The sequence below is a fragment of the Passer domesticus genome, chromosome 6 (genome assembly GCF_036417665.1).
Source record: "Passer domesticus isolate bPasDom1 chromosome 6, bPasDom1.hap1, whole genome shotgun sequence".
Classification (NCBI taxonomy): Eukaryota; Metazoa; Chordata; class Aves; order Passeriformes; family Passeridae; genus Passer; species Passer domesticus.
In genome coordinates, this window is record NC_087479.1 from 33,579,594 (window position 1) to 33,594,441 (window position 14,848).

Here is a 14,848-nt window from a genome sequence, read left to right on the forward strand (position 1 = left end):
TCTAATTCCAGCTCCTTTTAAAAAGTTTTCTTGCTCTACCTTTCTAGCTCTTGTTCCAACCAGTTAACCAAGTTCTATCAATAAAACTGGCCCAAAGCTCTGAATTTGGATTTCAGAGATGGTCTTAAGATTTGAGCCAGTAACAGCAGAGGCAGTCAGATGCCCTCCAGAACTACCTCCAGAGGAGCTGAACTAGCATTAACAGCACTGGGAATGTTTGCAGTAGTACCTTGAGTGTGGAGAAACCCTAATGTTCCAGCATGCTGCTGTCAGTTCCCATCTTGATGAGTTTCACCCAAGCATTTAACATTTCAGCATTAGTTCCATGTCTCATAATACCATTTATGTAATGATTGCTCATTTGGTTTCCATTAAAATAATGGTATTTCTTCTTCAAACCACTGCCTGTAAAAATCAAGCCACCCAGTTTCTCTTTAGATTGTAATAATGGAAATAAATAGTAGGATACACACTGTAATTCCCAGAGAATGGGGGGGCTTTCTTTCCCCTCTTCAACCTACAAAATTCAGACATCAGAATCAGGAACGTGAAAGATCTGTTAAGGGCTGATGAATCCATCTTCTGCAAAAACACAGTGTAGTTACTCCCCAGCAGATGTTCCTCAGATACTATATTGATAAAGGAGTCTACAGCTCTCCATAGTCAGAGAGAGTAATTTCTCTCTTAAAACTGAAGAAATGGAAGTTGCAGTTCTCTCAGGTCATCACAGTGCCACTGCACTTTGAGACAGTGTAGAATATTCCTTGTATTGTATATACCAGCGCTTTGAGGAGTTCAGTTTCACATGTCTCAAACAATGGGGGTTTCATCGCTTCCTGTGGGAGCCTGCTCTGCAGCCTAACTCGTTTCACCATCTGGAGCTTTTTCCTGAGTGTCTGCCCACTTTAAACTTTCTTTTAATTATGTACCCACTATTTCTTCTTAGAGGTAATTTGCCAAAAGTTTCTGTTGTGTGAAATTCACATTCTGTTGTGCTTTTTTATTTTTTTATGAGGATTGAGAAAACCCTGAAAGATTGATGACTTCTTCTCTTTGGTTTTTCTTCCTCAGAAATAATAAGTAATTAATAATATATTACTGCTTTTTTAGCCATTCATCTCAGTGATTTACAAGGAAGATCAACATTGTTGTACTCTTTTTACAGATGGGAAAAATTGAAGCACAGGGCAGGAAACAACTTGTCTGAGATCATTCAATGAGCCCATAGCAAGACTTGGATTTTTAAGCAGGTCTCCACAGTACTGCCCTACTTTTTTCTTACTTTTTTATTTTTTTGGCCCAGTCTAGTTCCCTTTGGCTTTGTTGGAGTACCTAGGAAGGACAAACTTTCCATGAACTTTATTCAGCATTGCAATATTGTAACTGAAAGGTCAGCTTGTTGAATATTTAACAGTTACTATCTTTCCAGTGTGTTGGTCAAGCATCCTAATTAAGTAGTGATAAATAAAACCAACAAAGCATTTTAACAGACTAATTCAGTCCCTAGGGCCCCTGAGCTGAATTTCCTTCAGCTAGCCTGTGTTTTCCCAGTTGCAGATTGTGCAGATTGAACACTGTATATATCAAGCACACTCTTATCAGCACACTGCAGGGAGATTTCCTTCCTCCTCAGTGCCACCGTGCTTACTTCACCTGTCGTATTTCCCTTAGCTTAGTGGTTTTCAGTAAGTGAGCTTCTCAGAATCTGAATAGTTGCTGAATTATAAATCTTCCCATTTGGAATCATAACACCACAATGTGTACAGCATGATACACATTGTGGTGAGTGACACTCAGCAGAGCCCTGAGCAGGCTTACCTGGGTGTCAGAACTCTCTGTGGGCTGCTAAAAGATAGAGGATTTCTCTTACTTGCCTTGAAGCTTCTAGCTGTCCAGCCTGTAATTTCAGTGAATATCTTGGGTGGCACTGGAGACACCTGAGCAGATGGAAGGTGAGTGTTGTTCCTCACCTCCACGTGGCGAGGTGAGGGCAGCCAGTTGTGTGTGCTTGCACTCTGGTGTGCAGGGGCCTCGTAAGTGCCCCACGCTCTGAACTGACAGTGCTCACCACACATGAGGTGCATCACTCTGTGTGGATTGAGAACTGAGAAACCAGGGCTCTGGGTAGGCCAGAGTTAGAGCTGAGGGACAGCACACAGAACCTCCTGGCTGCTGACCATTGTCAAAGTATGCCAGCATGCCAGCAAATGACGTCTGTAACATTATTCCCCTACTGCTTCAGGCCTCCTTCATTCCAGATGTCATTGCAGCAGCATCTGAGGATTTGCTGAAAGCCACAGGACTGCTGTAGGTCGCTGAGCACATTATGTTCGCTTTCAAACTGAGTTTGAGAAACTACCAAGCAGTGCCAGGCCTATGTCTCCTGGCTATGTGAATAGAGGAAGCTAAGAAGCAACAATGATTACATAAAGCAGGGAATCCCCCAGACTTCTCCCAGACTACCTCAAACTGAAGCTGATTTGCATACATTCAGTACAAATAACTTTGCAGTGGCTTCTAGGCCCATGAAAGGGTTACATGTCCTTGCTTATATAATCATGTCCTGGCTGATCTAATCAGGCCAGTTCTCAAAGTTGAATCTCTGGGAGAAGATAACAAAAGATCAAATCACAGCCTATGAAGAAATCTAAGCTTCAGGTGCAGATACAACTGGGGATTGCTATTCCACACAAAATCAATGGGAACTGTTTAGTACCTGTTAGTAACCAGCAGTTATTCTAGAAAAACAGTGTGGAAAAAACCCTGTGTTGTGTTTCATAATGTGGATTTATAATTTGGTGTCATTGTAGTTAAAAACTATGGTCATCTACTTTACAAAACCTGAGATTCATTTGGCCTGGAATTCCTGAGTGATGCTGTTCAAAAGGCAGTGGTGTTAAATAGACTTCCAAGATTCCTGTGATTTGTTTTAAACATCATGGTTTAACAGAAACAAATGAGTAAGCAAAAAGAGACAGCACATCAAAAATGCACATGGGCTATCTAAAGCTCAAACGTGTGGTTGGCTAATATGACACTACAAAACCATTTTTTGTTAGAATGACAATGTTCATAAGCCTACTATATAATGACTATGGAATGCCTGGATCCTTCTTGAAGACAGGTGGTATTTTCTGTTCCCTTGCTTAGACAGTGGGACTTAGGGATTTGTGTGTGTTTGTTTGTTTGTTTGCTTGTTTGTTTGTTTGTTTTAATAGGATGATAATCTAGACTTCTCAGAGGCTCACTGTGAGCTGCGTCTTTGGAAAGAATTGCTTGCTTACTCTTTCCTACCTTTTTATTGAAATAAGTTCTCAGATACATTTCCTGTCAGCCCTCTCCCAAAGCTAGATGGAGTATAGACAACTTCACTTATTCTCTCCCAGTAAATTCACAGAGGACTTCCTGTACTTTTTTTGGGTTGTCAAGCCAGCTCTATATTAACATTAAGTACAGCTGGGTAATGCTGTAGGTGCCTTGCAGTAAATACCAAAGCTGTTTTAAGCAGTCTTAGAGGTGCTTTTGTCAGTGTAGAATATTTCCCTTGAGGAATATGGGAGATGAGAGTTATCATCATTGTCAGTATGGTTATACCAGGACAGCTATATGAGCAACTCTTTGCTTTCTCATATAGTTAACAAACAGGGCTAAAGAGCAAGAGGAAAACTGAGACACAGCTTACTTTGACAAGCTGTGTAATAAACCTTGTGTTTCTTCTACATATCCTCTATGTAGAGGATATCACCTCTGTTAATTATGGCTTGTTACTGTGAAATACCCTGCCTTTTACTTTCCTCCTTTCAGGTTTATTGACTTTCTTTAAAGCTTTGGTACAGCACAGTAGGAATCAGCCCAGGTATGAGCTGGCTATTCTGCAGAGTCCTTCAGGCACCTCAGGGCTCTGTGTGCTTTGATGGAGTTGTTTGTCTCAGTGGGTCAGCTGCAGAGACTGGAAAAGAAATACATATTTGAAAAGGCCCGAGATGCCTTGCAACACAGTTAATAGCAGCAAACCTGAGGGCATGACATGATCTGACTGATGCTTAGTACCTTGGATATTTTGGTCCTGTAACTGTGTGTTTCTTCAGTTTGTGTTTGTCACCTTGCAGGTTGCTCAGGAAGGTTTTCATTTTGGTTTTAAATATTTCCTCTCACAAACAACAGTCTGTTTTCTACATAAAGTGTCTAATCATAGTCATATAATATCCTTTATTTACGTAGAGAGCTTCATCCCAAAGCACTTTACAGTCTGTCATTGACAGAGGTCTAAGACTAGAAGAGGAGCAGATTACAGTGATTGGGAGCAGGCTCTGATCTCATCCTAGGTATTAATAAAACATGTAAAGTGGAGCCATAATATTCTCTCTGAATCCAAGGCAATTTGCTATTACTTAGAAAATATATTGCTATAAGCTGTGCTCCGTTTAACTCTAGAAAATGTGTTTGAGCTGTCGAACATGAGCTGTGGTAGAGAATGTCCATCTTCTTGCACATCCCATTCTCTGTTCAGGTACTGGCTACCAAAAATCAGTTTTATTGGAAAACTAAGGTGGTGCAAAGTACCCTAGCAAGTACAGTATTCTCAGCAATACATGCTTGCTTTTGGAGAGCTCTGGCAAAGAATGGTAAAGGGGCCTCGACTAGTCTAAAGTTTGGCTCTAGAGCAGATCAGAAAATTTGCCAGTCAGAATGAGGAGAGCTTGGACACTGGTAACTAGAAGGACAACCAGACAGGCATTAAAAAGAGGATAATTACATGCATGTCAAACTATTTTCAGCAGATCTTTGCAATCTCATGCAGAAATATTGTGATTAAGGTGTCTTGTCTTTATTTTGTGTTTCAGACCAAAAGGATCAAACTAATTTAGTTTGGGAAGGAACCAATCCTGCCCTGCAACCCATACGAGTGAGGAACACTGCCTTGAAAGATACTTCATATGATGCTGCTTTACCCAGCACTACTAGTGAGACTTCAAGAAATACATCAAATCTATAGAAAGAACAAATGAAACATCCCCAAAGACTTGAATGAATGATTACATTGGTTTTCAAAAATCTGGTGAAGCAGAGATTGAACATTCTTCTTCTTTCGTCTCTTCAAAGACTAACTTTAAAACCGAGTGCTGTTCTTTGTATATGTGGGGCCATACTTAACTCTGAATTGTGAAAAACCTGTATTTTGTTTAGGTTAATTTAAGTGACATAATAACAAAAGCCTCTGAACAACATACTGAAGAAGCATAGGCCACATGTGCCTTCCTAATTCACCTCACCACCTCATCAATTTGGAGGAACCAAAGGCCAAGCACAGGAGTGTCCACAGCCCAAAACACAGTGAAATGTTCACTTATTTGTTTTTAAGAGAATGATAAGCCCATTCGGTGGCTTGATTACAAAGCAATAGTACAGTAAATACTCCTGTAACTCACTTGGAAATCATCAGAGATGATGTAAGAGTTACAAATAGCTGGGCTCTGACTGTTCAGAGTGTTAGGAGAACAGGTAGCAATCTAAACAGTGGGAAGATCGATGTGTATTACAGCTGCTCAGCTTTCTCTGTCTTCAAAGCACTTTTGAAGTACTCACAACATGACTGCAAACCACAGACCTGTTTACTCACCTTACAAACTTAGAGAATGTATGACTTGCTCAAGGCCACTAAAAGCATCGCTGGCAGTGCTGTGATCAGGATCTGTTCCCAGCTCTCAAGCCTACAGAAAAGCCATGGGTTCAGTTAGTGCCAGCTGCCACTGAAGTCACCATTGGCCTGAGAGGCTGGCTCTGTCCTCTGCCATCAGAGGGAAAGCCTCCCTGAGCACCCTCTTGAGAAGCAGAGTAACCTGTACAGAAATATGAGAGGTCTGAAGTACTGCCGAAGTGGCTGTAGGTAAGCCAGCAAGGAAATGAGCTGCAGTGAGGCCACCTCGGGCAGCCAGGCAGGCAGGTTGCCATCTGCTCTTTGCTGGGCAGTCTGGGGGTGACGAGAGAATTCCTGGGAGCATGTGGCCCCTACTAAAAAGTACTGCACACCATTAAGGCTGGCAGTGCCAGAGATGTGGAACCTGATGTTGCATCACTCCCAGCCACCAGGCAGGATGGCTTGGAGAGGCCATCTATCTGCTTGCATGCCTGCTCACACAGCTTTGGACTCTCTGTAACAAGGAAGTTTCCATCACAACGAGGAAGCTACTGCATTTCAATAAGCTGCTTCTAAAAGTAATACATTTCACCCTGGGGAAGAGCAATTTTCCAGCTTCAGTGTTACTAGTTTTGTGCTTTGAGGAGACCTTTGTAACATGTACTTTTAATTCTGTTTTAGCTAAGATTTAGATTTTCTTCTTGACAGTGCTGCACTACCAGCCACTCAAACCCTGCTGAACTTGCTTGTAGCCATTTTATCTGAGTATCTTGTAAATATTTGGTAGAGCACTCAGACAGAGAAGTGTTTTTTGCTCTTACAGTCACATGCCTGGTTCCAGGACCTTTAAGAAGGACAATAGACTGAAGGCAGGGAAAATTCCACTGAGATGCATTCAAGTCTCCAGGGAGCAACTGCACTCTGTTTAGACTAAAATTTCTCATTGCTGTCTCTCCCTATTAAAAAAGAAAAACATGGAAGGATTGAGAGGGGAAGCTAGAGGATTTCATTATTATAAACACCAGAATGCAAGCAGTTTTCACTCATTTCTGTCATATTGCAGAGCCATTTGCAGTTGGAGAGGGAGATAAGCTTTTCAATGCTCTTTGCATTACCTGGGAAATTTCCATCAAGTTTCAAAATGTTTTACAAACATTAATGAATTAAAGCTTAATCCCCTTCTTCTCATCCCCATGAAGCAAGTACAGTTTAAAGAGAGGGCTAATGAGACTAAAATAGTTGTGCTTTGCTGAGGTCACAGGGGCAGCGTGGTAACAGAACTTGTGTCTTTGAGTCCCAGCTTTCTTACACCAAAAACAACACACATTCCCTCCCTTTCCAAGACTTGCTGTATTTCCTTCCTAAGATATAGTGGAAACATGTTGGCATCACACCTTGAGACAACCTTGGGTTTTCCCTCTTGCTCACGACTGCTGTCCCATGGAATTAAGATGTTGAAAAGATCAAAGAGGGATGTGAGGTGGGGAAAAAAAGATCAAGTCACTGCTCTATCTGCCTTGAGCATGCTCTGCCTCCATTGCTGCCAGTGGAGTTGGTGTTCTGTTGGGAGCAACCTCAAACATGTTTGTATGTACTTCCATATAATATTCAGGCAGCACTGTGGTAAAAATCATCATTAACAAGAGAGCTTGGCTGACAAGAAAATTGGACAGATGAGCCAATAAGTCACTCCTGTATTGAATAGATGTAATTTCATTATCCTTCTGTATGTGACCTGCATTTCTTACTGCTTCTTATTATTAGCATCCTGTAACTACAGCCGCAGCCATCTCTTTCACCTCCTCAGAAGAGAGGGATAATCCATCAGCCAGTTCTTCTCCAGCAGTATGAGTGAGATTTTTACCAGAGGGATTAATGGTTAGTTGAAGAGAGTTGTTCGTAACAGGGCCAAGCAAAAAGCAACGTGCATGAGATGAAGTGGAAGAAAAGGAAACAAATCTATAGATTTAAAGCTCTTAAATTATTTTCCTCTTAGCTTGCCTCGTTCACACTGATAGATAACCAGACATGCAAAGCTGGATTTATATTGACAGTGACCAGTGTAAGCAGGACTGAGATCTTCTCATACTGTGCAAACAAACCTTAAGTCAGTCAGCTACCAAAAGCAGATCAGTATGTACCAGCTATTCCAGTCCTTGTAGATGAGAGACACTGTGGGAGGAAAATCAGTCCTCCTGTCTCTCCTGTGACCTTACGACGTATCCCAGCACTAGAACCTTTGGCCTCTTAACGCTGTTGCCTTTTGTGACAAGGCTCCAGCACTGGTCCTTGTGTAGGCTGCTTCTCTAGCACCCTTCCCTGCAGAGGATCTGGACTCAGTGCAAATGCTGTGCACAGTGCTCATTTCATTCCCTGCTGAAAGGCAGCCAGGCCTGAGGTGGAACATGGCAAGCGCCTCGCCGCACCTGGCAACTCCACACAGCTGCTGAAAACAAGCGAGGAAGAAAGCAGTGTACAAATGCAGGGGAATTTTCACATAGGCAGGATGTAATTAGCAGAACTGGAATTTGGCCAGAACACTGGGGTTAAAACACTGGCTTGCAGGTTACACACTGGGATCTTTCATAATTCAAATGCTCAGGATCTCCCATTTCCATTTTACCTGGAAGATATCAGAGGACTGTTCCCTATTTAGTGGTCATGGGCAGCTCTCGAACATCTGACACAAAGGAAGAAGTGTCTAAATGGTGCTGCACCTGCAGAGCTTGTCTGCCAGCAACTGCCCACCAGGAACAATAGCTGAAAAGATCACATCCTGATAGGACCACGGCTGCACCACTGTAAAACACACCTCCATGCCTTGGGGTTCACTTCACCCCTAACTCTCGTTATTCAGTTTTCAGGTCAAATCCCTTCCAAACAGAAAGAAAGATGATAAAATTAGGGCAGCACCTTACACACAAAACACAAAAAAGAGACTATTACCATTAGATGCTGCTTCAACCTTATTTTCTGTCATTTGAAATCATACCAGATAGCTATTGGACAACAGAGAATTTAGATGGAAGCACTTCTCCCCAGTGTTGATGAGTGAGCTTTTCCAACTAGCATTGCTGGTAATACACTGAGCATGAAGAGCTTTTGCTGCCTTCTTCCTTCCAGGAGGGAAGTCATGTTCAATGTAGCAAAACATTTTTTTCCACTTCATGATCTCACTTTTGGTAAAAGCAATTTTTCTGTTTACTACAAGCATGTCCACAAAAGATCAGCAGAGTCACTCATGAACCTCACATGTGTAAAGTCTGCATGATGTTTCTACCATAATGTGGCCCACAGTCTGAAATATAAATAATTGCAAATCTCTAATCCCTTGTCAGTCAGGCCTGCAGACGTGTCAACTCAAAGAGCTGACTTTCCCTGTGTGGTGCAGTGTGTGCAAGCAAAACAAAGTGTTCCTGCCATCTGAAAAAGCATAATCTCTGCATCAGTAAGTCATGAAAAAGGGACCCCTCTTCTGCCTCTGAGGGCTTACCATGCCAGCCTTTGGTTTACTTGAGGAGGGGGATGGTTTGTATGCCCAGGCTGCCATGGAAGCCCCCTCTGTCAAGTGTTGTTTAATACAACCACCAACCAAACTTGATGAGAGTACCTCAGTCAGTGGGACAACAAACCTCCAGCCAGCCTCTCGTGGCAAAATGCACTGGGGAGAGTAAAGAACGGGCAGCTGCAGGCAACAGGAAATCCAGCACTAATAAATAAAACGTCTTATAGCCAGAAAGAGGAAATAAACAGCAGCAGCACAAACTGAGAGGACAGAAGAGAGCATAACTGTGGCATGGGAATCACTGAGTTACAGTGAGCTTATTTTTACAGAACGTTGTCCCAGTTTGTTATGTGTTCAGACTGCAAAAAGAGTGGGGGAGTGGGGGGACTGCTCAAAGAGAGGGTCTCTATCAGAAGTTGTCAACAACCACTGTAATTAAGGAAGCAGCCAGAGCACACACAACCAGAGCTGCTGCCAAAGTGAAATGAAAGCATTTTTTGTTTTCAGCTGTAGCCCCAAAGGATAATAAAAGATGGTTCTACTATGCCAACTGAGGAGCTTCAGGGACACCATTTCTAGATGACCCTCCTCCCATCTTTCCAAAATTATACACTGTTGGGAAGCAGCAAGTTACTGTTCCTAAGTGTGTTTTCAAAGCCCATGCCTGCACACCCCATCTGACTGCAGCCACCTGGGAAGGCCAGCCGCAAGACAGGTGGGCCCCCACCCACCATGGTGACAATGGAGGTGTCACCAGCTGAGCTCTGCCCTCAGTGGGCTGTTCTGGCACTGCTTGGTTCAGACTGCTGAAGCAGCAACACTGAATTCTTCTCCCCTTGCCCTCAGCTATGGGTTTCACCCACAGCAGTGCCACCACCAGTGGGAGCTGCCGCGTTCAGAGGAGCCACACCCCGCTTTCCTCCTGAGGGTAGCTGCATTTACGGGGCTCACTGGTGTCCTGGCAAGGACCCTCGGTGGCACACCAGCACCGTGCTCTTCCTGCTGCTGACAGCATAGGTGGCCCATGCAGCAGCAGGTGGGCTGGGAGAGCCAAAGGGATGGATCTTCTCAACCGTGGGATGTGAGGCTTTCACTGGTGGCTGCAGAAACTGGTGTGCAGGTTCAGCAAGGGGAAAGAATTAGTTCAGAAATTGCATGCGTATTTCTGAATTCATTCATTGCGTGGCGTTTGCCTTTCATCCTCCCCCCAGGCTCTGTGTGCATTGCTGGCATTCTCTCCCAATCCTATATAATAATTCCCAGGCCTCCACAAGCCACTCCGTGCCAATGGAGCCCACAGTCACTGGCCCGCCAGCCCGGTCACATGAAAAGTTACATGTGAAGGTTTAATGCTTTCTCCTGACCCCAGCCCCTGTTCCTGTGAATCCCTTGCAGTGTTTTCTTAATCAGGTGCCAGGGAAGCTTTGCACTGAGCAGGGTGCTAAGAAGGTGGCTGTTTAGCTGCAGCATTTCCACACTCTGAGCTCTCTCCTGAGCTGTGAATGCAAGCAGGGGAAGCAGGTCAGTGTTGGAAGAGGCTGCCATTTAGAGCTGAAGCTGCTTTCCAACCAAAGGCACATTGTGGTTGCCTCACTTGCTCTGTCCCAGCTGCTGCACTAATGGTTAATTTCTTCAGCAGGTATGGAAATGACTTCTCAAAGCCTGCATACAAGGCACACAGCTATGGCCCAATAGAATTTTAGCCTTCGCTGGACATTGACAATTTGTCTGTTACTAGGGAGTCAAAAAGAAAATACAGCTCTTCCTTGACCAAATTCTAGATGATGCAGGTATTTAGTTCATCACACAGCTTGTGAAAGTGGTAACATATTTACTTTTGTGTCACCCTTATATATGACATATCAGAAAAAACACATGCTTTTGGAGAATCTCAAATGGAAGTGATCTTTTACTAAATCTGGATGACAGGCAGAAATATTCAAGGGCTGTTTCTGATGTATCAGCAGCTACAGTCGTTTCCTGCTATCAGGGTTTCATGAGGGAGGGCATGTATCTCCTGCAGGAAGAGTTCTTGTCCTCCACCTGATGTTTTCATGTAGGATTTCACACATGGCAGTGTATGATTCATGCTCAGCTTTTGGAAGCATGGGAGCTGTGTCTAGCAGTCAGGGCCTAATGTTCCTCTGGGTTTCATTCAGACCACAGAAAGACAAGCCAATTGCACCTTTGTGCCAAACAGTTGTATAATCAAACTGAGCATTTTATTTCAGTTTTTGTTCTTTTTTTTTTTTAAGGGGAAGGGTCCAGCTTGTTATGAATTCCAGTCTATACTTACATTTTTGTGGGTTCAAATGAAAAAACCAGGTAAAGTTTTGAGTTGCAGTCTGTTCACATTGTTCTGATTTAAGCTCTATCATTATCAACATATCTTTAAAAAAAAAATCCCCCAAACTGACAGTGTTTTTCAAATTCTCTGCTTTTCTCATAATTTTCAAAACTGTAGTGTATTCAAAAGTGTAAGCCTGTCCTGCTTGGCTGACTGGCTTGTTTGATTACTTCTTTATGTTATATTACATTGTTTCATTCTTAACTGTAAGCCATCAAAATCATAAAATCTGAGTTCTAGTCTCAGTTACACTCAAACATAGCTACTGAAAAGGTTTGTCTAACTTCTTAGTATATATGGCATATAACAAACTTTGCTTAAATTTGTATTCCCAACTCAATCCAAACAGGAGTTGAGAAATCTTGCTTCTCCCAGATGAGAGCACGCCTGAATAATATAGGAATTACTTTTCTCACTCAAAAGCATTAACAAAATACATGCATAAGTACTGGGGTTTAATCAGCCAGTGCTGTCTCTTTACTTAAAGGAAAAACTTATTTGTTCCTTTGGGAGAGATTCAAGCTACCAGTGACAATGGAGACGGGTCTGAGCACCCAGATGGTAAGGTATGTAGAAAAAAGTGTAAGTCAGTGATGTCTGTGGCTGTAGACAGCTGGCATTGTCCACCCTGCCACACAACAGCCAGGAGACCAGCAAGGAGGATTTTCCATTTCTGGAAAGTGTGGTGAAATAGGGGAACACAGCGATCTCCAAATTGTCTTTCCTTCTATGAAGTATTGTCTTCAGGATACTGCTTGACATTCATTCCGTCAAATATTTTGACAATTTGAACAAATAAGCAGGAAATGGTTTTGATTTTTGGCTCCAGTGGGCCATTTGTGAAGAAGAATAAGTAGCGCAGCATGTGCCATGTCTCTTAAATACCCTTGTTTGCCAGAAACATATGCAGTGTGTTTCCCAGGCTGTGGAAACAGTTATCATTTCCAGTCCTCCGAGTCACCCTTCTCTCTCCACACACCATCCCCAACCCCACATCGGGCTGGGGTGAAAGGAAGCATCCCTCTGAATTACTCTGCTGTTACCTGTTGGTGAGCAGAGGGTGCCTGTGCACATAACACGTTATTCTGTGCACGTTTCTGAGAAGGATTGTGGTTACAGTCACTCCACAGTGGCACAAAAGAGGAGTAGCAAGCCAAGGTGGGGCATGCACAGGCACCTGAGAGCCAAAGCTGCCCCTCTCTCCACGCTGCTCTGCAGAGCCAGGCGGGTCTGTGAGCGTGCTGCAGCATGGGGAGATGCCAGAGGAGCTTTTGTCTGTGCAGTTTAAGTAGTTCGATTAGCATTTGGGTCAGAGCACATGGAGCAGCCCCAGCTGGGGTGGGAGAAGTCACACTGTGAGGCCACACTTGAACGTGGCCACTTTACTGCACCACCCCGGGTACAAAGCCTGCTTGTGTGGGGCACGTCCCGTCGTGCGTCACACTTTGGTTGTCAGTGGCAGCCATGGGTTGCTGGGGGGTGACACAATAACCTCTTTATGCTTAAAAGAATAGTGGGGGGAATTGCAGGAGACCATTGGAAACACTGCAGCAAAGAAGTGGTTTGGCTTTTGTGTGTCCCTCAAGGTAAGGTACCCAGGCAGTCGCTGAGCTGCCTCTGCTGTGCTGGAAGGAGACCAAGCATCAAGGATGGATGCAGGGCTTTGGGTGTCTGGGTGGGAGAAGACTTAAAGAAACACCCAAGGAAGACCCCATGGTATCTCTGTGGTAAAAACATGATAAAACTGCTTATTTAGGGTAGAGTTTTACAGCAGCTCACTCTAAAGTCTGGGCTGCTGCAGCCTTGTCTCCCCCACTGTCTTCAACATAAGAGCAGCCACACAGGGAATGAGCTCAAAGAGCTGATCTGTCTGGAAATTAAACTGTGTTTTTAATTACCAAATAAAAGTTTGCTTTACTAGAATGTCTCAAAGTTTCATTCAAAGAGAACTGGAAAAATAAAAAGATGAGGAACTGAAAAGGGTCAAAACAGAGAGAAATTTGAAAAAATACTGATACAAACTATAAAAATTAGTTAAATCTCTTACTGTATCTGTCACTGTCTCCTTTGTCAGCCCCTCAGTCATACGCTCCACAAAGCAGTAAGCCCAAACAATTCAGATATGCTAAGCAAAGCTTACTCTGAATATGGCTTCTAGCCTAATAAGTCAGAGCCTTATCCAGTTCCCATGAAAAACATCAGGAAAGTTTCCTTCAACACTAATAGACATAAGATTGGATTGCAGAACAACCACATAACTTTTGACCAAAAAGTGAAGTTTTCCTAAAGCACTGATAAAATATTCATGCAGGAGAATGTGGAAACTCTGACTGGAACAGTCCCATTGCTAAACATATTTCAAGCTAGCATAATAATTTTTGAAACCATGCTCAGTCTCACTAGTGATGTGTGTTCTAAGGGGAAAATACAAAACCAACCTTTTTTTTTAATAGGAAAAAAGTATTTATAATTTCTTTATTGTGGATGTGCAGAAAGATTCCCCCTCTGCTGCTGGGAAAAAACAGTTTCTGCTTAATAAGCAGTAAAGCACATCCTAATTTTTAAAAAGCATTTGTTAGGCAAAACAAGACTTTTTTACAATGCTTTCATTTTTTTGCAGTTGGAGTCTTTCTGTTGATGCCAGCTGCTTTAGTTGTAGGTATTTTCTGGGAGGTGGTGTCTGTCAGTCCCACGTGGGGTGTCCCCTTGGCTATCTCTCATAGCCGCCCTTCTATAAATCACAGCATATTAAAAAAAAGGGGATAATGCTGACATGTGAACTAATCCCCACATCAAAGAGAGCAATTCTCCCTCCTCCAAACACCCACCCCCCTCTTTTGCTGGGAAAAGTCTAACGCCTAGAAGGTGATTTACACAAAACTTCATCCCAGTTGTTAGGAAACTCGCAGTGCCTCTTACTTGCCAGCTGCAGGAGAAACCTGGGAATCAGGGTAACCACAATAGCTAGCCTGCGGCTTCCAGCATTTGGCAATTCAGGAGAGGAAAAAAAATTGGCTTGTTTCAACAGACTTGTGTATATGTTGATTGCATGGCAGAATAGGCATGCATATAGACAGATGTAAACGTGACTAGTAATGTGGGTCTGCCTGGGCACATCTGGGTCTGCATGGGCACATCTATATCTGCGTGTGCTCACAAGCACTTGTACAGGCACAGGGCTCCTGGCCTGGCACACACAAGACACACCGAAGCACACAGAAATACCTCTCTCCTTCTGCTCCTCGGAGAAAAGAGGGACAATGGGGATATACATTAAAAACATAAGCCCCTATGGGCATCCAGTGGTCTAGACATGGAGAGGGCTATCTTAAGCTATTCATTCCAGCTGTAGGCCTGC

General features: G+C 43.3%; 1 protein-coding gene across 17 annotated transcripts in view; it reads left to right on the forward strand.

Moving 5' to 3' along the window:
• RAD51B (RAD51 paralog B) overlaps nucleotides 1-13,413 on the forward strand; it is a 404,685-nt gene extending 391,272 nt beyond the window's left edge. For 9 of the 17 annotated variants that reach the window (XM_064424266.1, XM_064424273.1, XM_064424268.1 and 6 more), the window contains one exon: nucleotides 4,845-13,413. In XM_064424266.1, the coding sequence (XP_064280336.1) occupies nucleotides 4,845-4,996 (152 nt within the window). In that variant the 3' untranslated portion in view covers nucleotides 4,997-13,413. The remainder of the gene's footprint in view (nucleotides 1-4,844) is intronic. The other 8 variants (XR_010364582.1, XR_010364584.1, XR_010364587.1 and 5 more) reach the window with 3 other exon arrangements.
• The last annotated feature ends 1,435 nt before the right edge of the window (nucleotides 13,414-14,848 follow it).